Source organism: Nanorana parkeri, unplaced genomic scaffold (assembly GCF_000935625.1).
Source record: "Nanorana parkeri isolate BGI_ZX_2015 unplaced genomic scaffold, ASM93562v1 scaffold42, whole genome shotgun sequence".
In the NCBI taxonomy this organism is placed as follows: domain Eukaryota; kingdom Metazoa; phylum Chordata; class Amphibia; order Anura; family Dicroglossidae; genus Nanorana; species Nanorana parkeri.
Genome location: NW_017306310.1, coordinates 2,869,503 through 2,895,355, shown reverse-complemented (window position 1 = coordinate 2,895,355; position 25,853 = coordinate 2,869,503). Strand labels below are relative to the sequence as shown.

Here is a 25,853-nt window from a genome sequence, read left to right as displayed (position 1 = left end):
TGTGGTCCAATATTTCCTTCTTAAAATTGTATTATTGCCACTGTCATATGTAACTATACATACTAGCAAGATACTTTTCTTATAAAGTATATTCTGGGATTTAGATTAGCTGATTCTTTTCCTCTTCCTGTGGATTCTATTCTGGACTTCGAGCTTAACCCTTTTACCCTGTGCTGAATATGTGCATTCAGAGTGTGTTGAATCCCGAGGGGTGTGGCTCCTGACCTGTAGTCTGAAATGTGCATTTTGTGTCTATTTCCCTTTCAGCACTATAGCACTTCCTAATATTTATTTATCTTCCTGTGACACATTTTAACAGCCTTTCAGTGGCATTTATTTTCCTATATTATGCTTTTTTATTTATTTTTACCACCCATTGTATTGATATCCCGCCACAGTGCGTGTTCTATCAATTATAATCAAACCTGTCACATACTGATATTGCCATGCTATATGGCAGAATGAAACAATATAGAAGTCCCTTATACCTTCTTGCTATCATATATTTGGCTGCCTATACACTAACATTGGGCTTTCGATCAGGTGCACCTGAAAAACAGACAGGTGAACCTGATCAGAAAGCATGTGTGAAAGGGGCCTTATGGTCCCCACACACCTTACGATTATCGTACGAGAATCGCGGGAAATCCCGCGATCGTACGATGATCGTAAGGTGTGTGGAAGCCGTGCGACCTCTACTACTGTAAGGTCGCACGACTTTAAACTTACGGACATGTTTGAAAACCCGCCGAGCATCGTACGATGTTCGGCGGGTTTGTGGCATGTCCGTACGATAACAGCCGCACGGGCCGGTGTGCGCAAGCGCACACGGGCCGTTCGGCATTGCGGTCATCGGAAGCCCGCCCCTCAGGGGGCGTGGCTTGCGATCATCGCAAGTACGATCTGCCTATTCAACATAGGCAGATCGTACGTTTTTTTAAGTACCTTACAACCATCGCAAGACAAAAGTCTTGCGATGGTTGTAAGGTGTGTGCCCAGCTTTACACTGACCAATGCACCTGGCTGGTCTTTCCCTTTTTTAACAGTTTTTAAGATTTGTAGTTAAAATAAACAACAGCATAGCCCTCTCCAGACAAGTGTACAGGCTGGCATCCTCATAATAAGAATGCAGACTCCCTGCCATATTGATTCCACCCTGTATACACTTTAGTGTCAGGTAAGTGCTTCAAGATGTCATACCCACGTGCACACACATATAACGCAAACACACGCCGGATGCGCCTATGTGCAAAAATTTAAATTGCACCACACATGTTACATATCGCTGCGAACGACGAGTGAGAGCAATAATTCAAGGGCCACCAATCCTTGTTAACACTAAAGTGATGAGCAGTAAAAGTGTTTAAAGTGTCGCCTATGGGAAATTTTGGGTATTGTAGTTTTTTGCGGTTTCACGGACGCACGCTTGACATGCTTGGTATCTATTTACCCGGTGTGACCCCATCTTTTATAATATACAAAAAAATTGGGTATTAAATTCTGCTTCTTTGCATTAAATTTAATTATAGTGTATTTTATCCTAAAAATACTGGTTTGATAAACATTTAGGCAAATACCGTGTAACATTAAATATTGCAAGTAGCATCTTTTTATTCTACAGGGCCTCTGCTTTCAGAAAATATTTAATTGTTTGGGGGTCTGAAGCTGTTTTCTAGCCAAAAAATCAGATTTTATCATATGTGTGCAAATGTAAGAAATTGCTCCAGACAGCAAGTGATTAAGCAATAAATCTGTTTAAAGAGTTGTATTCATATGTAATTATCCTGCCTGGCTGACTACATCTATATTGCAGTATGTCTGTATTGCACTAAGTTTGTAGCTGTCATATTAAACAAGAAACAGGTATTTCAGTTGGTAGCTGCAGCATTCTTAAGCCCCATTGACATTGAATGGGGACCATCACATGAGTCTCACAAGTTCCTCCATGAGACTCATGCAATCAGCTGCGATCAGGAGACACTGTACAATACAATTACAACTTACACCGTCTGAAGCTGTATGCGTCAGTTCACATGTAATCCATAATAGAAGTCACCAGCACTCGTAATCACACATGCGGACAGGCATACTTGGATGAAGACTGTTTGCATCCAGGTGCAATCATCCACAGGTAATTGCGGCATGTGTGATTATATGTGAATGACGTTAACGGCTGCAAGCAGTGGCAGCTCTCATTTTATTGTACAAAATCAATGTCATTTAAAGCACCCCCATTTGCTGGTTCTACCCTTCACACATCTGCCTACAGTACATTGGTAGTCTATGGATAATGTCAGCAGTCAATGGAAACAAGACCATTCGGTGTATGGTCTGCAAGAATCCTTGGGTGCCACTTTCAGACAGGCCAAAAACATAATATTATTGTTGTGGAACTACAAGTCCCAAGAGGCATTGCAAGACTGACAGGCATGGTTACCAGAGGCAGAGGCATGTTGGAATTTGTAGTTAAAGCACAGCTAGGGGGGCTGGAGATGCCCAACCCTGCCCAAGAAGAGTGTATTATTCTAAATAAGATGTGTGGCAATTCTGAATGTTTTAAGCCCCAATTCACACTTGCAAAGCGCAACACTGCACATTACATTTATACGCACGTTCGTGGTACATAGGGCAGCCAATTCTTCTCAATGGCCCGTCCAATGCACAAACACGGCAAAGAATCTCACTGACCATTTTGAGGTTCCAGCTTTGCATGTTTTTTAACCATACTTTTTTGCATGCTTGACGTATAAAAAAACCCACGTCTTGCTTAGCACATTTGAGATACCATTAACAATGAATGGCACTGCACATGCAACATGCATTTTTTGCATATTTTGTGAACACATGCAAAGTCCCTTCCCCATGCTACACTTGCATGAATGGGGGCTTAATGTTGTTTCTTTGTGAATGTTTATTTTTATCAGTGAAATAAAAGTCTCTCCGTGAAAGAATCGCTCTACTATTATACATACGGTGTGCATGTCTCCATGGCAACACATCTTTGCCAGTATCCATGGGAAGGTACATTTGTGTTCTTAAAAGCAATTTATTTCAAAGAATCTTTTATATCGGGGCTTTCACAACAAGACGGCAGAGCGTGGGTATTTATAACTCTTCCCGGTGTTACAAGATTACAAATATGTTTTTATTATTATAAGATGTTCTACTAAAGTAAACAGAGAAGTGGAATTGAAGGAGCCTACTGGTAAACACTCTTTTAGCCAGCGTTGCCACGTCCCATCCTGAGTGAATTTCAAAAAGCTGCATTGTATGAGACAGCCAGCAAAACTAATTCCGGCATGCAGGGGGCCAAGATCAAATGTGCTCAGGGCTTCACTTTGAGAGGTTTACTTTAGAACGCACAGGACCTGATTTACTAAGGTTGTAGATTTGTTTGTCCGGAGTTTAGGGGGCTTTAGAAACCTGTGCAAATGTGTTCCTGGCTAGGGACTATGAGATATCTACAAATGTGGTAAGTATATCTACAAGAATAAATCTTCTCCCCTCACAGGAGCAAGTCAGCAAAGATTTTAGACAAGAATTATTATTTAAGCTTAGAAATTGATTATTATAATGAATTAAACCTGAAGTTTAATCTGCTTATATTTTGTCTTCCCTGTTTCCTCAACACCCCCCACCACCTATCAACATGCAAATTAAATAATTAAATAAAGACTTTCTGTTTTTATCACATGATGTCACGCTGATCATGGCTGGTGGGAGGAGCCAGACCAGGTACTCAGCGCTGATGCAAGCAGTCTGGAGAAGTGGGTGCTCCTAGATGGGCTGTATTTGCATGGAGACTGCCATAAGTAATGCCTGCGCGTGATACTACTGAGCCTCCATGATTGAAAAAAATAAAAAAATCCAAGGGTCTAGTTAGAAACAGTCAGACTGGCGGAGGAATTGCTGATTGCCGTTCTGCCAGAAAATGAGGCAGGCTGTATCTGACTTGCAGCAGCCTATGATGCACACTCTGAGAAACACATAGAAGGGGAATTATAAAAACTGGAGCAGAGAAAATCTGGAGCCATTGCCCAAAGCAACCAATCAGCTTTTAGCTTTCATTTTCAAAGCTTTACTGCACAAACTGAAGAGAAATTCTGATTTGTTAATATGGGCAACCTCTTATAAAAGGGATGTCATTGTTATACTATATGGTGTTTGTGGTTAAAATATTTCTTTAATAACAGTATAATCCAGTAAAAATGTTTAGCACACTGAGCACTCTTACTTACTCACATGTAATTATACACCTGAAGAAGTTCAGACAGCGAACTCAATGCTCCAATCCACATCACAGCCTATGCATGTGCCTAGTCTTGCTCTGTATTGTGAAGAATGGGAAGTTGAGATTCACTCTGTTGGATGGATATAAACAATCCACCAGGAACTTCTTTATCAGTTCAGCTATGTTACTAAGGGTAGGCAATTTCCCCCCGTAATCATTGCTGTCCCTGTCATTCAGTAAAAAAGAGATCTTCACTTGTTGTGGCTGACAAGAGATGGTGGGGTGGTGGGGAACAAAGCACCAGTCACATTTCTACTTTATTCTAACTATCTGAGCCAAATCATTTGCATGGGCTTGCCTATACTCTCTCTGGTTATGTCAATAATTCATCATCAGTTGAAGGACTGATTTTAAAGTAGAACTGTTGGCAGGTAGGGATGAACTTTGGGTGGAACATGAGTTTGATCGGAATCCAGCATGTTTGCAGCTCAGTAAATGGGTGAACAAACTGGCCTGTCCAGACACCCAGCTCATTTTTATAAACAGACCTCAGCTGGAAGTCAGTCATTTTGCAATGGTAGCGTTTATCAGCACTACTGCCACTAAATGACGGATCTCCGCTGTCTTCTCTTTGTAAACAGACAAACCGGCAAGGATCTTGGGTGACATCATTGACCAAATATTGTCATGACCATATTTGATCAATGACATCACCCAGAATCCCTGGCCCTTTTGTTTACATACAGAAGGGGTCCAAAGATCTGTCATTTGTGATGGGAGTAGGGGTGAGTAAACAGTGGTTGGTTGTCATGTTGTGGCTCATTGCTGGACGATGTGATTGACATTGAATTTACATCCGACAACCTTATTTTTTCGAATAAAATACTTTTTCATGTTGTGGATGTTTTTATTTTTTTTACTTCTGTTTGTTAATGAGTAACAAGGAGTACCCCATACCCATTCACCTGGGGTTTGGTTTCCAGTTTCTGATACATCTCCCTTGCTGACCCCGTCATCCTCAACATGGACCCTCAATGTTGGTGAGAAGGTGTCTTTCAAGGGGGTAGGCTAGTAAAAGTATGTATATCCAAAGAAAGCCCAAATTAATAGGCTTTTAGTTTGGGGAAGTTACATTTGCTTCAAAGACCTTGCACGTTTTGTCATAAACAAAAATAAGGTGTTTCCTCATAACCCAGCCCTGTGTTTCAATTGAGCAAATGGTCACAGGTCCATTACCTAGAAATAAGCCACTAAATCAAGATCTCATTGGTGCTATGTGTTACTGCACATTTAATTATCATTAAACCTTTAGGTAGGACTGAATGAATGGTTTTACCGTGTCCATTTGGATTTAATCCACCATATTTTCAAATACCTCTTCTGTAGTAGCCATCACACCATGTGTTGTACAAATATTTAAACAAGGTGTCACAATTATTGAAATTAGAGTGTATCTAAAGTCATTTTTTTTATTTTGAATAGACTATGGAAAGGTTAGAACTCCTTTTAGGTTTGTGTCCTCGCTGGGCAGATATACCCTCTCTATTTGTCCTTATGAGTATTGTTGCCACCAGAAGAGGAATAGAGGGGAAATCTTCCAATGCAGACTCTTGTTTAGGTGATAACTGTCTAAGATAGAATTTTGCTTTCCTTGGAGAGATTCCCTATCCCTTGTTTTGTCTATCCCTTGTTGTATACCAAGACAGGAAGTATAGAAAAATCTCTCAATGGGAGTTTTAAACCTTATCTATTCTATCAAAATCTAAAAAGAAAATAAAGGTATTGGCTTCAGATAGGCTTCTTAATATCTTTGCATCATTGGTCTTAAAGAACTCCAGGGAAAATTATATTAACCCATGCAGGGGACTATTCCTGCACTGCAAGGGTTAACTGTGTCTAGGTGCTTAAAAAAAAGATATACTCACCCGAGCTGCCAAGCTGACTCCCTGCTTCTCCAGTCACTGAAGCGTGTCTCTTCTTCTGGGCGGATGGAATGTTCTTCAGCGTCCTCACGTCTATAAACTTGTATTCAGTGACACAAGGATTCTTAGACCGCTGCCGAGGAGGGGGAGAGATTCTCTAGGGACCGGTCTAAGAACAAGCTGGCTGCAATGATTAGGTGAGTATTACTTTTTTCTGTGCACCTAGAAACAAATGAGCAGTTAACCCTTTTAGTGCAGGGGAGGCCCCACTGCAAGGGTTAATTACATTTTACCCTGGAGTTCTTCTTCCAATTGATAACACTGCTTTTTTTAATTTCAAAAACAAGTTTGCTCCTCAGCACCAAGCTGGTGTATTGAGATGGAGGGTTCAGTTTTCAGGGCTTCATTCTTGAAGCATTCACCTTGTGCTAAAGAGCATATTGAAATCAAAAAGAATCGACATGCAGTCTGCCATTTTGCTATGGTAAGAATGCCGTAATAGCTAAAATAGTTGTTTTCTTTAAGCTGCAGCTGGTATTAAAGAGGAACTCCGGGAGTTAAAATAATTAGCCCTTGGTTTACTACTTGTTTTGGTCTAGGGACTGGATTATAGAAGATATACTTACCTGATCTTTAATCTTCTCCCCCCAAGCTCCAGGGATCTAATCCCTTCTGACGTAATTTTCTATATTGCGGCCCCCAGAGAAAAAATAAGCAATCAACCATTGCAGAATAGGCGCAGCCCTACTGCAAGAGTTAATTTTGTTGATAGATAGATAGATAGATAGATAGATAGATAGATAGATAGATAGATAGATAGATAGATAGAAGATTGATGAATGGATATATAATAGATGGACAGATAGATAAAAATAGATTAAAAAGATGGATATATTGATAGACCGTAGATTGATGAATAGATAGATAGATAGATAGATAGATATCACCTACTGATTGTTAGCCAAGTAGGAAAGACACATTTTTAACTTGAGGTTGCTTTTAACACTGGTCACAAAGCAAAATAAATCTCTGATTATTTTAACAGCACTTTCTAAATGGCATAATTTATAATTTTAAGAATAACTTTGAAAATTTACTTTTTGAGGTGAAATAACAGACAAATGTGACCTTTAACAACCCCGCATTTATTGCTACATTTGTAGTACCTTTTACATATTTAATTTGCACCTGTCACCCTTACAAGCAAAAATAATTGTCTAAAACATCAGTGTGGTTTTTATTTCATTTTCCTTTCAGGGTACAATAAATGGATTTAACCACAAATGGACAGAGATGAATAATACACATATAAAATATAATCTGGATTTTTTTTTTCCATAAAACATATAAGATTGAGTTAATGTTTATACTATAGCACTGGTTGGGTTATACAAGTCACATACTAAGGCATAGTGTAAATCACCTTATTCTATAAACTCGATTTAATTAAACAAATAAATGTTTCATAATGATGTAGCCAGGCAACAGTACATAAACCAGAGTACTGAGAGAGTGCAAGCTCTTAGTGAAAGAGTTGTGGAATGTGTGCATTTTGTTTTTAAAAATTATATGCACAAATACATGTTCTAGGAAGATGAAATGCATAATTTCTGATGTGTTAAACATGAGATCTGGCAATTGCAAGGTAGGATAGGGGGTAAAAGTCTCCTGTACCACCTTAAAGTATTTTTCTGTTTTGGATATAGCAAGTCAGTTTTGGGGTTTTTTAATTTCTTTTTGCTGTCTGTGTACCTACTGGGAATTTTCCCTTCACATCCTGTCCCAAAGACTCAACAGGAAGCAAGAGGGAATCTCTCCTAAGACAGCTATTACAAGAGAAGGTGTACCAGTTGCAAGATTTCTCCATTTCCTGCTTTTCCAGTGATAACTCTTAGATTTTAAATCTCCCTTCACTTTCTGTCCCTGTGATCATGCTCACTTGGACTAACAGAAAATGTGAATCTCCCCAGCACAGACACAGACAGGAAAACAAATTTGGGCTTTAGATATACTTTAACTGTAGGAGACGAGGAGGGTTATGCACAAAGCTAGCCGAAGGATCAGCCGTAGCTCCGGCTGATCCTTCGGCTAGCTTTGGCCACCAGAGCCCTTTGGTTCAGTCGAAACGAAGGGTTGTTGTAAAGCTCCCAAAGTTGGCCGAGCGGCTCAGTCGAGCTGAAGGCATATGCTTCGGCTCGACTGAGCTGAAGCGGGGCGAACAGCCCGCCTTTTGCCGGCTGAAAGCCTCGAAACTGACAGCTGGGCGGATGATCTCATGGCTGGCTCCGCCCAGTTGCAATGACAGATCAGCGTCACGGCTGTCACTGCTAGCTCAGCCCAATTGTTTTTTTTTTATTATTATTTTTTTCTTTTTTTTAAACAAATCTTTATTTATTTTCTTAAATGTATAATTTATTTACATTTTTAAACATTTTTTTTTCTACTTTATTTTTCAACTTTTTAAAGTTTTTTTTCTATTCTGCTTGGTACCACGGAGGTACCGAGCAGAATAGCCGAGCCGAATGCCGCTCAGCTATTCACTCACTGCCATTTAGCCCCTATGAGAATAGGCCGAACAGCCGCAAGTAGCCTACCGGAGGTTCGGCTCAGCCGATCCAGATTTGGATCGGCTGAGTCGAACGTGTTCTTTACTTCGGCTCAGTCGAAAATGCTGAACCGAAGCCAGCCAGGGCAAGCCGATCTATGGCTAATTTCAGTCGATGTAGGGCTGCAGTTAGCCTCACTGAGATAAAGTAAATAGCCGAACAGCGTTCAGCTCTGTTCACTTGGGCTCTGTTTTTACTTGGCTGCCTTAGGCAGCTTTGTGAATAACCCTCTAGGTCTGACCTTTAGGCGTTGATTTACTATAGGCAAATAGGCTGTTCATTTTGCAAGGAAATTTGGTGAAACTTCACTTTTGCCAAGAATACACAAACACGTGGAAGGAATTAAGAAGAAAAACAGTATTTTTGTTTGCACATGATTGGATGATGGGAGTTTCCCCGCATTCACTAAACTAAGGGGAAACTTCCCCTTCAAAGTACAAATTCCCAAACAAAGTGAACAGTTTATTTCCTTCAGTAAATCAACCCCTTAGAGTCTTAGAAAGTCCCATTGGATGTTATGTGGCACATATGTATAACGGTTTATCAAACCATCATACCACAGCGTTTATTGCATTTATTTAATGTAACATTGCAATGTAATATTATTTAATTCATATATACAGCAGCTCTGATAAAGTGTGTAGTTGATATTCTCAGCACCATTAGCATCAGATTCTGTCCAGGGAGCAGCTTAGAATTTAATGTCCCTTCTGCCCAGGTGCAGGCCTTCCAGCGCCATGTTGAAGACATGGCATGTAGCACTTTACTATGTTCACTTTAGCAGAAAATACTGAAATCAGCCTTTTGTAAAAGCTCTTGCAGTATGAGACTGATTTACTAAAGTGTAACATGAGGTGAAGTGAAGGGAAGTCAGCCTGGGACTGATTTACTGAGGTGTGAAGAAGTTTTATTTAAGACGTTTTTGAATTTGAGAGGTACTGTTCCATGGTTACCCCAGCCCCAGCATCTGTTGCTTCCTGGGGGCATGGTTGATATCACTGTGCCTCCTGGCCGAGCTGGGTGCTCGAAATCCCACAAGAATTCACTCTCAAAATGAACTGGAGTGTAGTCTCACAGGATTTCAAGTTCCCATCTCTGCTGGGAGACATGGTGATATCATCTGTGCCTCCTGGAAGCGTCGGAGGTAGGGGTCAAGTTACATTTTTTGTGCAAAATGGTTTGTTAACACATGGCTTTTGTGTTGGGGGGCAGGGGGATGACAAGAAAGCAGACCTCCTTTAGCTTGCCATGGAAGGTCTGCTTGACCTTCAACCCAAAACTGATATTTCAGATTTTGGTCTCTTGTGTCTCTCATAAACTTGTTATCACATCTGCCACGTCCTTTACTAAGGGCTCTTACTATCCATTTTTTAGATTTTTTTTATATATTGAGAAGAATGTACCTGGAGGAATGCGATCAGGATAGGGACTATAGTGTCATTGAATTACATTAAAGAGTTAGGATATCCAAAACCAGTATTTCAGCTTTTTGGTGCTGCTGAATAATAAAGAGTAGTGCATTGTGCCACTTAATTTTATATTTGCCCTGGACTGAGCTTATTCACTAGCATACTATTATATGGTTGATCACCTACTGAAGAAAACAAATATACATTTGAATCAATGTGTAAGGAACCATGAAAACATAACAATCTAGTAGAAATTAATTTATTCAACATTTAAAATGGATATTATTATACTGTATGTTTAGACCCTATGTTTAGTGAAGTTGTCATTTAAATGTTCCCTCCACACCAATGAGTAATGACCAATTACCAATATACTTCCCTTAAGCACCCAAGTTCTTCACTGTGTGGCCCTGCCCGGAGTTGTACAGCCTTTGCAGAAAGAAATCCCAGGCACATGCAGCTTATACTGTGCATGCCTCCAATTCATTCCTCATGGCAGCACACAGCCATCCAGAGAAGTACAGCTCTAGCCATAAAAATAAACAGGCACGCATGCACAGTAGAAGCTGTAAAGGGATGAGATGTCTTTTTCAAAGGCTGTGTGGCACACGGCAGGGCTCCACAGTGAAGAAATTAGGAAGGGGTCTGCAGGTAAGTATTATGGTAGGTGTCTGGCACTCAAAGCGGTAGGGGGGAGCATTTAAAGAAAAAGTGACATTGTCTTTTAAGACCTTTTCCTTAAAATATACTATACTGACCAAAATAAAATAAAAACTGAGTGGCTGCAGTGGATTTCTGGCTTTTTTTATTATTATTACTGAAATGAATTCAAATATATTATACAAATTGATGCCATAATCACCTTGTTTATCAACTGTAAATCATATTTGTTCAGAGGTGTATTATTTGTACTTTTGCAGTTCCAAAGCAAGAATGAAATCGTGGTTTCTTCTTAAAAGCAGTATTTTTTTTTGAAGTAGCTGGCACATCACCATTTTCAAGCACTGATGTTCTTGACCTAGGTAAGGTCTCATGCACACGGGTGTACTGCAGAGCAAATACAGGTGAATTGTCATACAGCATAAAATATGTCGGTATTGAAGAGCCTGGGAGCCACAGCTGCTGCGGTTTTCCATCCATAGCAATGTAAAGAGAGAAAACTCTGTAGTCTAATGTACACCTACAAATGTTGGCAACAGCGTTTACAAACGGGAGTAAGTTTCCAAATGTAAAACATTCGCATTCGGAAACCTCTGTGTGTGCAAACGTCAGTGCTGGCGTTTTCAGGTGTAAACCCGAGTGCATCCATTTCTGTCCATACATTACAGAAAACTGCAACAGCGGTGGATCTGGGGTGCCAGAAGTACAGGTGTATTTTATGCTGTATTAAATTATGCTAATATTTGCTCTACAATATGCCTGTGTGCATGAGCCCTAAAGGTCTGCTTTGCGTCTCCAAATGTTTTCTTACACCCCAGCCAGCACAAACATACAGTATAAATGAATACATCATCATAATAATAATAGAGAATGTTATAAAATACCAACAAAGTATTTTTTTTTATATTTGACAGGTAAACTATGACCACTTTGCTACTAGTGTTCGTGTGTTTGCGTGTCATCGCTGCAGCAACACCCGTGATAGTTTCAGGTGAGCTTTACATTAAATAGGTTTCATCACCTTTATAATCTCATTTAGCCTTTTAATATTAGCAGTGATAAGTTATGACATGGTCAAGGTTTCACAATGGCTGATTCCTATATTATTATTGTTATTATTATTTTTTTATATGCCCCTGTATGTATCCCAGCATTTTAGCATTTTGAACTGGTAACTTTAAAGTGTATTACAAATAATTAAATGCATTTTAAATACAACTAATGTAATTTTCCAAATGTTTCTTGATATCAACCTCTTATAATTCTGTACAGCAGGTCTCATACTGGGGTAGGGAGGGGCAGTCCCACAAGTCAGTCAGACTCTGATAAATGCACAAGTGCTGAAGAACAGCATGCTGAATAGAGTTCAGAGTTTGGAAGCTTATTAGTGTGCTTCCCTTCTCTCATTGTCTAGTTGGAAGCAGGGGCCAGGGAAGTGACCTAGCTATATTGCTTAACTGCAGTTCAGAAAAGAAAAGTCCCCAGCCTGGATCTGCTGTCTGGCAGTGCTGTGTAAATCTCAGGACTGGCTGGACCAAATGACAAATCCTTGGCCTGTACAACAGCTTCCATGTATGTACTCACATGGAAAGCTGTAGGCTCTGGGGCTTTTTTCCTTATCTTGACTTTACTACCTAGTAATTCACTGGCACCAATATGCAGGACAGTTCACACTTTGTTAGAATTTACCTGCTAGGTAGTAAAGCCAAAATCAGGCAGCCAAAAAACAAGTCAGCAGTGCCAGTACTCCTATTTCTATGCTCACAGGTTCACTTTAACTAGTTCACACAATTTATATCAACCCTGCTAATTTGGCCTGGCTCCACTGATATTTAATAGAAAGCAAGCCAATTCATGGGAATCTTAAGGCTTTTCCACCAAAACACAATCAATAGGTAGGGGATTATGCAATGGCACAGAAGTTAGTATAAAAGTTAACTCTCACTGCTGGTATCATGTAACTCCCTTGGGGGAAAGTAGGGTGGGTCAAGATTTGTCAGCAGACTAATAATGCCAAATATGATATAACTATGGCCTAACCACGTTAGACCCTTATCTTAAGACTGTCCATCATTCTAGACCCAAGCCTTCATAAAAATAAATTTGTGTGACTGCAAATAGAAATAACTGCCAGATTATTTATTTTACGAAATAATGTATGTGCTCCTTTTATGGATTCTAGACGATGATAGCACACTGAGTGTGCGAATTCCCGAAGAGGCTCCTCTAAATGTTCAGCTTGGACACTCAGTCACTATCCCCTGTTACTTCATCAGTTTGGTAGAACATTTAACCGTGGCCCCCTCAACAGCACCGATAACACCAAGGATCAAGTGGAGCAGACATAACAAAGGGCGTGAAACAGTATTGCTGGTGGCCAATGCTGGGCAAATCCGTGTCAATGGAGCCTACAAAGGACGTATATCTTTACCAAACTATCCTCTCATCCCTTCTGATGTCAGCCTGGAGATTGTAAACTTGTTGTCCAGCGATTCAGGAGTCTACCGCTGTGAAGTAATGCATGGAATTGAGGACAGTCAAGATGCAGTACAACTCAACGTAAAAGGTAACGTTTACTGACTTACTATTAATCTTTTCTTCATTAAACTTAAAGTCAGTTTGTTAAAGATTATATTGACTAAAAAGTGTGGTGCCTCATACTTTAGTGATGTTGCAATTACAAAGTGGAATGTTATCAAATTGTTGGGTCAGAATTTTGACTGACAGCTTGCCATTGGTTTACATGAAAATCAGATGTTGTGATACAATTAAAACAGAATTACCTTTGAGATAGAGAAGCTGTATTCAAAACCATGCAACGTAATAACTGATGACTTTATTTTGCACTTTGAAAGAAAGTTGAGAGTAAATCTGTGATTATTTTCCTAATCTGCTGGCTCTCTTCCTTGTATCATTTTGGATTTACTACCTAGACAGAGTAGTAGTGAGTGCTAAATATTTGATTGCTGAGGTTATTGTTTTTTAACTGTCTGAAAAATGCCTTCTGCTATCCATACCTGATGATTTTTCATTTTGGTCTCTTCCCACATTCTCTAGAGACTTCCTGAGTCAAAATTGTACTGTTTGCTTTATGTGTGTGGCTGCCATACAACAGTTGGTCAATGTTCAGTTTTTCAAAAAAGTCTACTTTTTAATAGAGCTTAGGCTTATTTACTCATGTCTACGCATGCAGTAAGCTAAGGTGAAAATATATTTATTGATTTTTATTAAACCACTCAAAGTTTTGATGGGCTGATATCGCAATGGTTGTCTTGTTTCTGCACACAGTTGCTCTTTAGTTTATGCTATTAAATAACCACTCTGGTGTTTAATATGTAAAACATACATTTTTTAGATTTCTGACATACAGCCTTGTGAATACCCCACTGTGAGTACTGTTGTATTATTAGCTAACCACTTCTGGTCCTTGAACATTATTTAAAATGAAGTAGTAGGCTCCAAAGATTTTTTGTTGTGCAAACTGCTTTAGTTTAACTAATACAGAGGGCAAGAAGCTAAAGGCATGACTGTGCTGAGGAGTTTTTTCAGTGCACAGAGGTATCTAACTAATTCCAATTAATATAATACACTTAAGTCTAATTAATATATTACACTCACCTCTTGTAGACCTTCCTGAAAATATTTTCTGTAGCACGCCTTTAAGGACTGCCTTCATTGGCACAGTATGCTACTGACCAGCATGGTTTTGTTAGGGAACAGCTGAAACGTTGTTTTAATTTATTATATGTTTTATTAACTATTTCCTTTACCTATTTTCTTGATTTTGCTGTGTTGTGTTTACTAACCTGCTGTTTCCATAAAATAATCAGTAACTTAGGGACCATTCTCATACACTGCAAATAGCAATATCAGCTCAAAAGTTACTTTTAGGGGTCTATTCACTAAGCTGCCGTAGGCAGCCGAGTGAAAGACCGACCTGAAGTGAAGTGAGCCAAACGCTGTTCGGCTATTCACTTCAGGCTGGTACGGCTGATTTCAGCCGTAATCAGCTGAAATCAGCCCTACATCAGGTGGTTTCACGTGACTTCGGGTAACCCGAACATGCTCAGCATGTTCGGCGGACCCGAAGTGCAGGAGTTCGACTCAGCCGATCCAACATCTGGATCGACTAAGCCGAACCTACGGCAGGCTACTCGCTGCTGTTCGGTCTATACTTATAGATGCCGAACAGCAGTGAGTGAATAGCCAAATGCCGCTGGCTGTTCTGCTCGGTCCCTCAGAGGGACCGAGCAGAACAGAAAAATAGTTTAAAAAGTACAAAAAAATTAATAGAAAACAATTGTGCGGAGCTAGCAATTACAGCTAGCTCCGCCCAACAGTTTTCTATTGTCCGGCGGTTCTGCTGCCGTCAAAAAAAAAGAAAGAAAAAAACCTCTCCTGGGTGCTCTGGGAGTCTCCTGCTCCCGGCCGCCCCGGAGAGAAACACTGCTTTTTGACACGGAGCGATGTCAGAATAGAAAAGGAAAAAAAAAAATTTTGCCCATAGGAATGCATTGCTCGATTCCTATTGGCTATTTCAATTTGCAATAGCCAATAGTAAACTAGCATTGTACCCGCCCTCTGCTGGTGGACCTGATGGAGAACTGCAGCAGAGGGCGGGTGCAATGCTAGTTTACTATTGGCTATTGCAAATTGAAATAGCCAATATGAATCTTGCTATGCATTCCTATGGGCAAAAAAATATTTTATTTTTTTTCTATTCTGACACGGCTGTGTGTCAGAAAAAAGAAAAAAAAAGAAAAAGCAGTGTTTCTCTCCTGGGCGGCCGGGAGCGGGAGACTCCCGGAGCGCCCGGGAGAGTTTGCTGTCTGGAGATCAGTGTCCCTGGTTAGGTGGTAACCAGGGACGTTGATCTCCCTGCAAGTGGCCGGAGCCAGCCGTAAGATCACAGCTGGTTCGGCCCAGCTGCCAGAAGCAGGCTGTCGGCCAGCCAATGGCCGGCCGCTCGGCCAGCTTCGGCTTTCAGCACGGCTCAGCCAAGCCGAGGTATATGCCTTCGGCTCGACTGAGCCGCTCGGCTAAGTTCGGGAGCTGTACAGGCTATTGTGAATATCCAGCACAGCAGCCCTTCGTTTCTACTGAACCGAAGGGGTCCTGGGGCCGAAGCTAGCCGAAGGATCGGCCAAAGCTATGGCTAGATCCTTCGGCTGCTTCGTGAATAGACCCCTTAGTGGCACGCAAATATCTGCTTTCACTCTATGTGTTTACTAACTTCAGAAAATGTCAGGATAAATGATAAAGCTTTTATATTTGGCCTGCTAGATATTCTATCAAGCTTTGCCCCAAATAGCTGTTAGACCATCCATGGCTTGAAGCTCATTCCAAATCTGCATAGGTAGTGTGTTTTCTTGTAGATCAAACAAGGCTGCTTACATACATTTTTGTTCTGAACTTTTAAACAAACAATATGTGTTATATAATAAGGAACAGTTGAAGATGAAGGATATACATTTCCATATCTATCTATATATATCTCTATATATCTCTCGCTCTATATATTTTGGGAAATAAAATATGATCATTTACTACACATGTGGTTTTGTATGGTGTACCTATAAAAATCATTATATGGATAACTGAAACTGAAATAAAAAAATAAAAAAATCTGTAGGTTCTAAATAACCATCCCACCTCAAATAATGTTCTCCATTTTAAATGTAAAGGAACAGGGTTTTGTCCTCTACTGGTCTTCCCTGCCGGTCTACACATACTCACTATATAGAATTATTAATACTTGGTGTATTTATAGGTGAAAACACACCTTTACTCTAGTTGTATTTTGCTGATATCCATTGAAGTACCATAAAATCTGATAGATGGCAGGCCTATTGCCGGTTCAGTTCGGAAAAGGAGTGTAGTAGTTCTACTGTTTCTTTCCAAATGAGTTTTAGTAACAAAGGTTATAGACCCATGCATGTGGTAATAATAGAATACTACAGGCTTTATTGGCAAATTCTATGGAAAGAAATATGGGAGCAGCCATTACAGAACTGATTTTGAAGCTACAAGCTTAAAATCTTCCATCCCTCATCCCTATTTAAAGTCCATGTAAACCCTCTAGATTTTCCGCGCTGAGTTATAAAAGGGCATTTTTTAATGTAGGTTAGCACATGAAATGTCTTAAAATCAAGCTAATTTCCCTTTTGTTTCTTAGTAAATGTATTTGGAAAGCTGGGTTTATCTTGCACCCTTTTAGACAGTGCTGGAAAGGGTGAATGGGTGAGCAGGGCTTTTGCATCATGTTCTAAACTCCTGTAGACAGTACAATGTGCTCTCAGTTTAAAGAAATGTGGGTGGAGCTTTTTGTGGCTTTTCATTGATAGGACTATTGATGATCTTGTGCAAACATCTAAGCAGTTACAGCAGCAGCAAGGGTCACATTCCTGCAGTGCCTTTACTAGAGAAGGAAGATTCCTGCACCCAATGTATGTTTTGCTACATGTGCTACAAGATGGAGAGTCTCATGGGTTAGAGTTAGGACCGCCCTACACAGAGGGGCCTTGACGAGGCAGTGCATATTTCACATATTCTGCAGAAGACGTGTATCTGAAACCTCTGTTTTTAACCTTAACGGTTAGACAGGTTTTGGTTTTTTTGGGGTGGGGGGGTTGCATGCTGGCTGGTGAGTGTGCTGGGAAACTTTTAGCTTTTGCTGTTTTACTGGTATGGGAAACAAATGTGACTTCCTAGTTTGACTATAGTGCTACTTTAAAGAAGAATTCGGGCAGTACAAAAATGAACCTTTGCAGTTGGGTTACCCCCGCACTGTAAAGGTTAACTGCTTGTTTTGGTCTAGGGTGTAAAATAAAAAATATATACTCCCCCAATCCTCGGCCCTTCCTGGCTACTTAACCGGTCCCAACAGCCTTTTCTTCCCTGGGCTCTGGCAGTCTGTGACATCATTACATCTATACAATGTAATAGATGTGGAGATACCAATGGACATTCCACAGCCAAAGCAGAAAGGGGGGGGGAGGTGAGTGGTCACCACTGCGGGATCAAGGATCGGTTGAGTATATTTTTTTATATTACACCCTAGACTGAAACAGGCAATTAACCCTTGCAGTATGTGGGTAGCCCCATCTCAAGGGTTTATTTTTGTAATATCCAGAGTTCCTCTTTAATCTTATAGTTAGTAGCTTAGGAAATAGATAAAAAACTGGTAAAGTAAACTTTTTCACTATCAAGAAAAGCCTGGCATTAGCTGTGATGGAAAGGTTTTGAAAGCTGCTGCAAATATGCACAGGTGCCTGCAGTTTATAACTGCACTGTTTTGGTACCAATCAATTTGTGCAAACAAGTTTTGTACGTAAATTTAAAAAAGCAGTTTAGGTCTTTATCGTGTAACTATAAACTTGTATGTTTACTTTCTACCTTTGAAAGATATTTGAGGGACTGGTAAGTGACCACAAAAGAATATGTTATAAAAAATAATATCACAGGTGAAAGCCACCATGGATTTATAAAAGACAGTTGTCAAATGTATTTTCTTTTTATGAGTTAGTAAGCAGAAATGTAATAAAAGAGGGGACACTGGATGAAGTGGTTTTTGACTTTCATAAAGCATTTGACGCTGCTTTGGAAAGACAACATTGTGTACCTTAAGTTCTGTTGGTTTAGGAAATAGATAGAAAACTGGTATATTAGAATAGAGTTTGGGAATAAAAGCATGGTTATGTGTTCAGGGCCGGATTTACTCCACCTGCCGCCCCAAGGCCAGGTTCCACAATACGCCCCCCCCGCGCGCCGCTAGCCCCCCTCCCCATCAATTGAGAATGGCAACCAGATGGCAGGGCGGGGCGTATTGTGGAACCTGGCCTTGGGGCGGGGCTACTTTACATTTTTTTTTTACTGTTTATTTTTATCACTTTTTATTTTTTTATTCAATTATTTCTTGCGCCGTGATTGGCCGGCGGCCGCACACTACGCAGCCGGTGGGCGGAGCCTCGGGCCGCCCCGTCGTGATTGGACGGCGGCGGACCGTAGTGTGCGGCCGTCGGATACCTTACACCGGCGCCCGCAACTTCCCCACAGGGTCACCGCTGCCGCCCCGAGGCTGGGCCTCGGTGGCCTTGTGGGAAATCCGGGCCTGTATGTGTTAAAGCAGAAGCCCCAAAAAATAATAGCCCAGTAAAAGATAAAGTTAAAAAAGCAGCTTTTGCTGCAATACTCATCTTCAGTCCAAAGTATCGAAGTCCCACAGTATTGACTCCAAAGTTTTCTGGTGTGAATGAAAGCAAATAATCATTTAACACATTTTGTCTGGACCCAGGCTGTATGTAATGGAGAACTTAAAGTAAAGTCTCAACAGGGAATTCGTTTTTTTAATAGGTTTTCTTTAAATTCACCACAAAAGGTGTATAACTCCTCCACACAGAAGGGGTTCTTTACAGTAAGAGCTGTAAAAATGTTGATTGGACTTTTATGGGAACCTACTCTAGCAGATTAGAGAGGTACATATCTTTAAAAATTGAGTTTAATACATAAAATATTAATCTCTAGAAAGAAATACATAATTGAATGTTGATCCATTGGTTATTCAATTGCCTAGGGCAGGAGGTTTTCAACATTTTAATCTGAGGCCTAAATAATAAAAAAAAATGTATGTACTGGGGCCCAAGAAGAGAATTATTACCAATGATCCACTGATTTTTTTTATCATTCAGAGAGAGGGCCATTCTACCACCTCTACAAATGCAAAGGCCATTTTTTTTTTGTTTGGTGACTGACCTTGATGGACCATATGCTGTCTAACCACTCAGATCTGGAATTGTTTTCAAGTTCTGCTAGACCCCCTCAAATCTTTCCACATGTATATCTAGAAATACTTTTAAACCATCTTTAATATACATTTATGTGTGATTTAGAATAATATGTTCTTTAAAAAGTGAGTTAAAGATTGCTTCACTGAATTGTTACAATCAAGAAACATATGAAGAGCATTCCCATAAAGTAGGTAGTTTTAGTTGCCACGGAACATTATAACTATAGGCTGGGAGCCCACACATGTCAAAACTTGTCATCCAACACTTAGGGATGCATTTATTAACATATGAAGTGTGGTGAAGTCAAATCATCTTCTTATGTACAGAAGAAACAGTTTTTTCAGATTTCCCCAAACAGTATATGAAGTGAATGCATTTGTAAATAGATAAAGAGTACTTTTGGAAATCTTACACTTTTACTTATGTATGCCTGTGTTGTTTGCTGTTATAACTTGCCCCCCTACTTACAGGAGAGTGGTTTCCCTACCTCCTCATTAAAGACTTAATAGGACATCACTTCCTTTTGGGGTGATTGCATATTTATGTCATTGTTACTCTGTTATGAAAAGCACCCAAATTCCTTTGACTGCTTTCAGTCATTTAAATGGGTATTCTCTTTAGATTTCTTCACCCTCTGACTGGAGTTCAGAAAGCAGATGGGGGGCCCACACCTCAGTGTGGGATCAGGTGCTCTAGAAGCTTTGGAGAAAACTGATAAGGGCTCCAAAGGTGCACAGTATGTATTACATATTCTGAATGTAACGTAAAATTTCACAAAAACTAAACAATGGCCATTAAAATGATTCAACCATTCTCATCCCAGTTTATATTTACAACTGTCTAAAAAAAAAACATCTTCTGAATTTCAAAGCTCTTGATACCATTATAGCATTGTTTCATTATAAGTCGAATAACTGAATGCAAATTTTAATCTGTCTATTCTTCTTTATTGTTTGATTTTTAGGGATCGTTTTCCACTACAGAGCAATCTCCACAAGATACACTTTGGACTTTGAAAATGCCAAAAAAGTTTGTATACAAAACAGTGCTGTCATCGCTACCCCTGAACAACTCCAGTCAGCTTATGATGATGGCTATCACCAATGTGATGCAGGTTGGCTTTCTGATCAGACAGTAAGGTAAGAAGCATCATCATCATTTGTTTTTATTTAATTATGATCATTTGCAGCTTTTAGACATCTTACAAGTCTGATGCACTTTATGGGAATTAGTGCACAAGAAAATTGTACAAAAAAATCAGTAAATGTAAACTATTTTGCTTTCTACAGGTAATCTTATTCATAGCTTGAGTCATGATCTAAGGTTGGCCATAGGTGGGTGGATATTTCACAGAAAGTACAGACAGTGGGACATTTGACCAAACTCTTAACACTGATGGAACCCGTTTGAATCTTTTCATCAATTTGGCCAATGCAGCTCAGAGCCTCGCCATATTGCTTTCAAGTTATTTTTCCTACACATCACCACCATTCTCATATCTCAGAACAACAGTACTGCTCAGTCCCTCACCCCTACTAGCTGGCTTCAAGGCATTTGTTTTTTTTTGTCATTTTTAATCAATATTCTACTATTTACACAGTCATTTTTAATGCCCACTAATCCTTATCTGCAGTACATCAGCAGTTCAGGGGTTGTTTTCCTACATCAACTGTTACTATTTTGTGTAACCCTCTTTTAACATACAGTAATTGGTAGGCATTTGCTATTTAACTCCTCTTCCCCTGGCCTTTCAGTGGCCACTGCAATACATCAATGTAGAAAACAGGGTCTGTTAGTGAATTAGGGTCAAATTAGGGACCAACATGAAACTGGAAGTGATAAGGACAGATTTAAGACATTAGGGATAGTTTCCTGTGTTCCCTGTGTGTACTTCAATGCTGTTTGACATATATTAGATCAAAGTGAAGCAAAAGACATCCTTGCAACATCTCTTTGTTAAATCCACATACATGTTATCAATATTTTCTGTTCTCTAAATAAAAAAATGTGATTTATTTTATTTCCCTGATGATTAGATATATTCTCTCTTCCACCAAAAATATGATGAGCTCATAATATTTTTTTATTTGAGAGGGTATTTATACAAATTCTAGAAAACATGGGAAACTCATGGTGAAATTCTACCACAATGGGAAAAAAATCACAAACAAGTTGATTAGGCATGAAGATCTGTAAGAGACTGCATTAAGTGTAATAATATTTCACCATACTCCTCATTACAGGTATCCAATTCATAATCCACGAGAACCCTGCTATGGTGACAAAGAAATGTTCCCCGGAGTTAGAACTTACGGTGTTCGAGAAACTGATGAAACCTATGATGTGTATTGCTATGCTGAAGATATGAAAGGTGTGCTTTTATCTATCTATCTATCTATCTATCTATCTATCTATCTATATATCTATCTACATACCTATCCATCCATCCTGTTTACAATACCAATGACTTCTGCGTGTTTTTTTTCACAGGTGAAGTGTTTTATGCAACATCTCCTCAAAAGTTCACCTTCCATGAGGCAGAGAAGCAATGCCAGAATCTAGGAGCTAGACTGGCTACTACAGGAGAGCTTTATCTGGCTTGGCAGACTGGCATGGATGTGTGCAGTGCTGGTTGGCTGGCAGATCACAGTGTAAGATATCCAATATCCTATGCACGTCCCAACTGTGGTGGAAACTTAGTTGGAGTCAGAACAGTCTATCTCCACCCTAACCAGACTGGATATCCAGATCCTCTGTCTCGTTATGATGCTATTTGCTATAAAGGTTAGTTTTTACTTTTCCTAATATGTTTTGGTAACCATTTCTAGAGGAACTCATATTACAAAGAGATGCTGTGCCAACACTTGGAGGGGCTTTCTACTGTGTTGAAGAAATAGATCTCTAATTTTTATTTCTGGTATTTATAATACAAGAGGTAGCGAGTATATCTGTCTATCTCATATCTTGGCCAATGGAAGTTTAGATGTAGCCAAATCTTATGCCTCTTGTAGGAAAAATAATTAGTCTATTTTTCCTACGCATTAGATATGATTTTTTTGCCATCCTTATCTGTCAACACTGAAGTGATTGACATAAATTAATCAGATAGTCATTTGTTCATGTAGTAGTGGGGAAATGTCCAAGATGAGATCACTTTTAACAAAAGTTCTCTTCTCTGAAAGACATATCTTAAAGCATGGCTAACACATCCACTCAGAATGAACACATTAGTTATTAAAATTACATAATATAGCTGAGTCATCCATACACTTAAGTCTAAGTGTCCTTATGTGTTCTTTCAACTGCTTTGCTCCTGGAACAGATGATGCTGAAAACATTACTATTCAAACTGTGACACAGCCTGGCCTGGAGCTCATCTTCCAGAGAAATGTTACTGAAGAGGAAGCTCGTGGCAGTATTGCTACCTTGGAAGGTCTGGACTTCACCCTCACACCCTCTGAAGACAGCTTTACAGCTACACCAGTCTTTCCAGGAACGCCTATAAGTCCAGACCTGGTGCCAACAGAAGCCCCGTTGGAAAACATTACAGACGATAGTTTTCAGCTATGGCTGGAAAATATCACAGCTGTTCCATCTGTTGAAGCCATTGGCACAGGTGAGGGGGAAGTAGTGCCAGTTACTGCTGCCATTGATGTTGCCCAGCCAGAAAAACCCATCTCTGAAACTGGTAAGTACTAAGCTAATTCAGTCTAACAGCAGTCAGTAGGGAGAATCTCTTTGTTCTCTATCCATTGTGCTGGTCTCATTATATAGAATCAAATGTATTAAAAGCAGACCCATTATGCATAAATAAATCATCTGTCACTCATCAGACTGTGAGCAAAAGTGTGTTATGGTTTATATTTCTTATAACACATACTGTACCTTGACATGTCAGCTGCAAACCCCTCTTTTATATTACCTGTGTATGAAATGCTGCATCAAATCCTGTTACACTAAATGCATGTGATTCTTCATCATAAGCAGGAGTTTGAGTGCATGCTGTGAAATTATGGGGGAATTTCTGGTTTTCACAAACACAGTGTGCTCTGACACTGGGGCATGCTATGTCCCAGTGGAATGCATTTTTTTAATTGGAATTCTTATGAATACTAGTATCTATCTAGATAATGGCAGATATATTCCAGAACAACACATGTTTACTTATTAATTATGTCCTGTGTACAGTGCAAGGTTCTATTTGCTCACCTGTGTTTGTGGTTTGTTATCTAACATCCACGGAACTGGACATGTGACAGAGTATCAAAGTTTCTATGCTATTACATTAATATAGATAACACAAAATAGTGATCAGCAAATCAGGCAAATTGAATATCGCAGATTCACCAAACTATATTTATGCAGACTTGTCAGATCTGAGTAGAATCAGCGGATATTTGAATTGGCCTAAATATTTCAATGCAGATTTTTTTGACGTGCCAATAATTATGAAATTCAGGAATCAAAACATTTGTGACTCATTAATGATATGACTCTCTGCAGACTGTACACATCTTCAATAATTTTAGAATTCACAGTTGAATGAGTCACCTAATTTGAAAACTGATTGACTCAACACTATGCCAAAACACAGGAATTTTGTTTAATGTACAGTGTATCCTTTTACAGCATCAGTACAAGCACTGTAAAATGTATGGCTGTATATGAATAATAGAGGAAGTAAAATGAAGATGTATCAATCTATCTATCTATCTATCTATCTATCTATCTATCTATCTATCTATCTATCTATCTATCTATCTATCTTTTTATCATCTATCTATATTTCTATCAATTCCTTGTCTATTTATTTATCTATCTAGCTATCATTTAAGTCATTTATGATAAAAAATTAAATACTCTGTTTAGTTCAAGTAAAAAAAGGATTAAACTTCAATTGATTGCATGATTAAAGCCCTGACTGCTAATAATCTGTCCTTTATTGTTACATCAAGGTATTGTGTTCCATTATCGAGCCGGATCCAGTCGATACTCCCTCAACTTCAACCAAGCTAAGCAAGCGTGCCTGGACAACCATGCTGTCATCGCAACCCCTACTCAGCTCCAGGCAGCCTTTGAAGCTGGTTTCGATCAGTGTGATGCTGGATGGATATCAGACCAAACTGTCAGGTACTCATGTCTGAATTAAATGAAAGATTACAACTGTCATGGAGCAATTGAGTCTGTAAAAAAGAAATTAAATTAAAGTAAACATATCAAATTAGCAAATCAAATGGCTCTTTAGAATTGCCATCTATTTTTGGAGTTTGTAGCATTGTATCTAGATATAATACAGATATAGCCAAATAAACAATTCCACATCAAATTCAGAATTCTACTTTGATCAGTGTCAAACATAGTACAACATTCTGGTGCATATAGGTAGAAATATAAATATCTACTATATCCTTGTCCTAATTGTGTTGTGATTGCTTTAAATTCACTGTATCAAATCTGTATATACAGTATGTGCAGGGTTGCTTTGTTACACCTTGTCATGCCATTAGCAATTTTATGATAGTGACCAAACCTTTAAATGTGCTGAGAAAAGTACTTTTCAGTCTAAAATAGTGTTGTAAATTGTTTTACCTGTTAATCCAGCTGGAAATTCAGTGAACTTCTAACTTCTTGCAGTCAGTTGACAATACTGCACTGAAAACCCGATCATTGTTATCAGCCCCAGTTATTTCATCTATGTGGACTAAAGAGCATGTTAGGGAAATGAGGAGAGAGTGATGCATTCTGTAGTCACAACACACTTAAAGGGTTATTCACAAAGCTGCCGAAGGCAGCCGAGTGAATAACCGAGCCGAAGTGAACAGAAGCCGAACGCTGTTCGGCTATTCACTTTAGCTCAGTATGGCAAATTTCAGCCGTACATTGCTTCGGCTTGCTTTGGTTCAGCCGAACATGCTCAGTATGTTCGATTGAGCCTATTTTCATAGTACCGAGCAGAATAGAAAATCAGTGAAAAAAGTAGGAAAAAAATGTTTAAAAATGTAAATAAATGATAAATTTAACAAAATACATAAAGATTTTTATAAAAAAAAACAAAAAAAATATTTTAAAAAAAACAACTGGGCAGAGCTAACAGTGACAGCTAGCTCCACCCAACTGTTTCCTATTGGCCAGGACCTGCTAGAATCTGTCATTGCAACTGGGTGGAGACAGCTGTGAGATCACGGCTGGTTCCGCCCAGTTGCGAGGCTTTCGCCCAGGTTCCGCTCAGCCGAGCCGAA

The 25,853-nt window shown here is 39.4% G+C and overlaps 1 protein-coding gene across 1 annotated transcript in view; it reads left to right on the top strand.

Annotated features, from left to right (window-relative positions):
- Nucleotides 1–25,853, top strand: part of ACAN (aggrecan) — a 93,361-nt gene that overhangs the window by 23,328 nt on the left and 44,180 nt on the right. Inside the window, exons 2-8 of the mRNA XM_018571558.1 lie at nucleotides 11,743–11,819; nucleotides 13,011–13,394; nucleotides 20,579–20,753; nucleotides 21,858–21,985; nucleotides 22,105–22,398; nucleotides 22,937–23,302; nucleotides 24,570–24,744. Coding sequence (XP_018427060.1) covers nucleotides 11,750–11,819; nucleotides 13,011–13,394; nucleotides 20,579–20,753; nucleotides 21,858–21,985; nucleotides 22,105–22,398; nucleotides 22,937–23,302; nucleotides 24,570–24,744 — 1,592 coding nt within the window. The 5' untranslated portion in view covers nucleotides 11,743–11,749. The remainder of the gene's footprint in view (nucleotides 1–11,742; nucleotides 11,820–13,010; nucleotides 13,395–20,578; nucleotides 20,754–21,857; nucleotides 21,986–22,104; nucleotides 22,399–22,936; nucleotides 23,303–24,569; nucleotides 24,745–25,853) is intronic.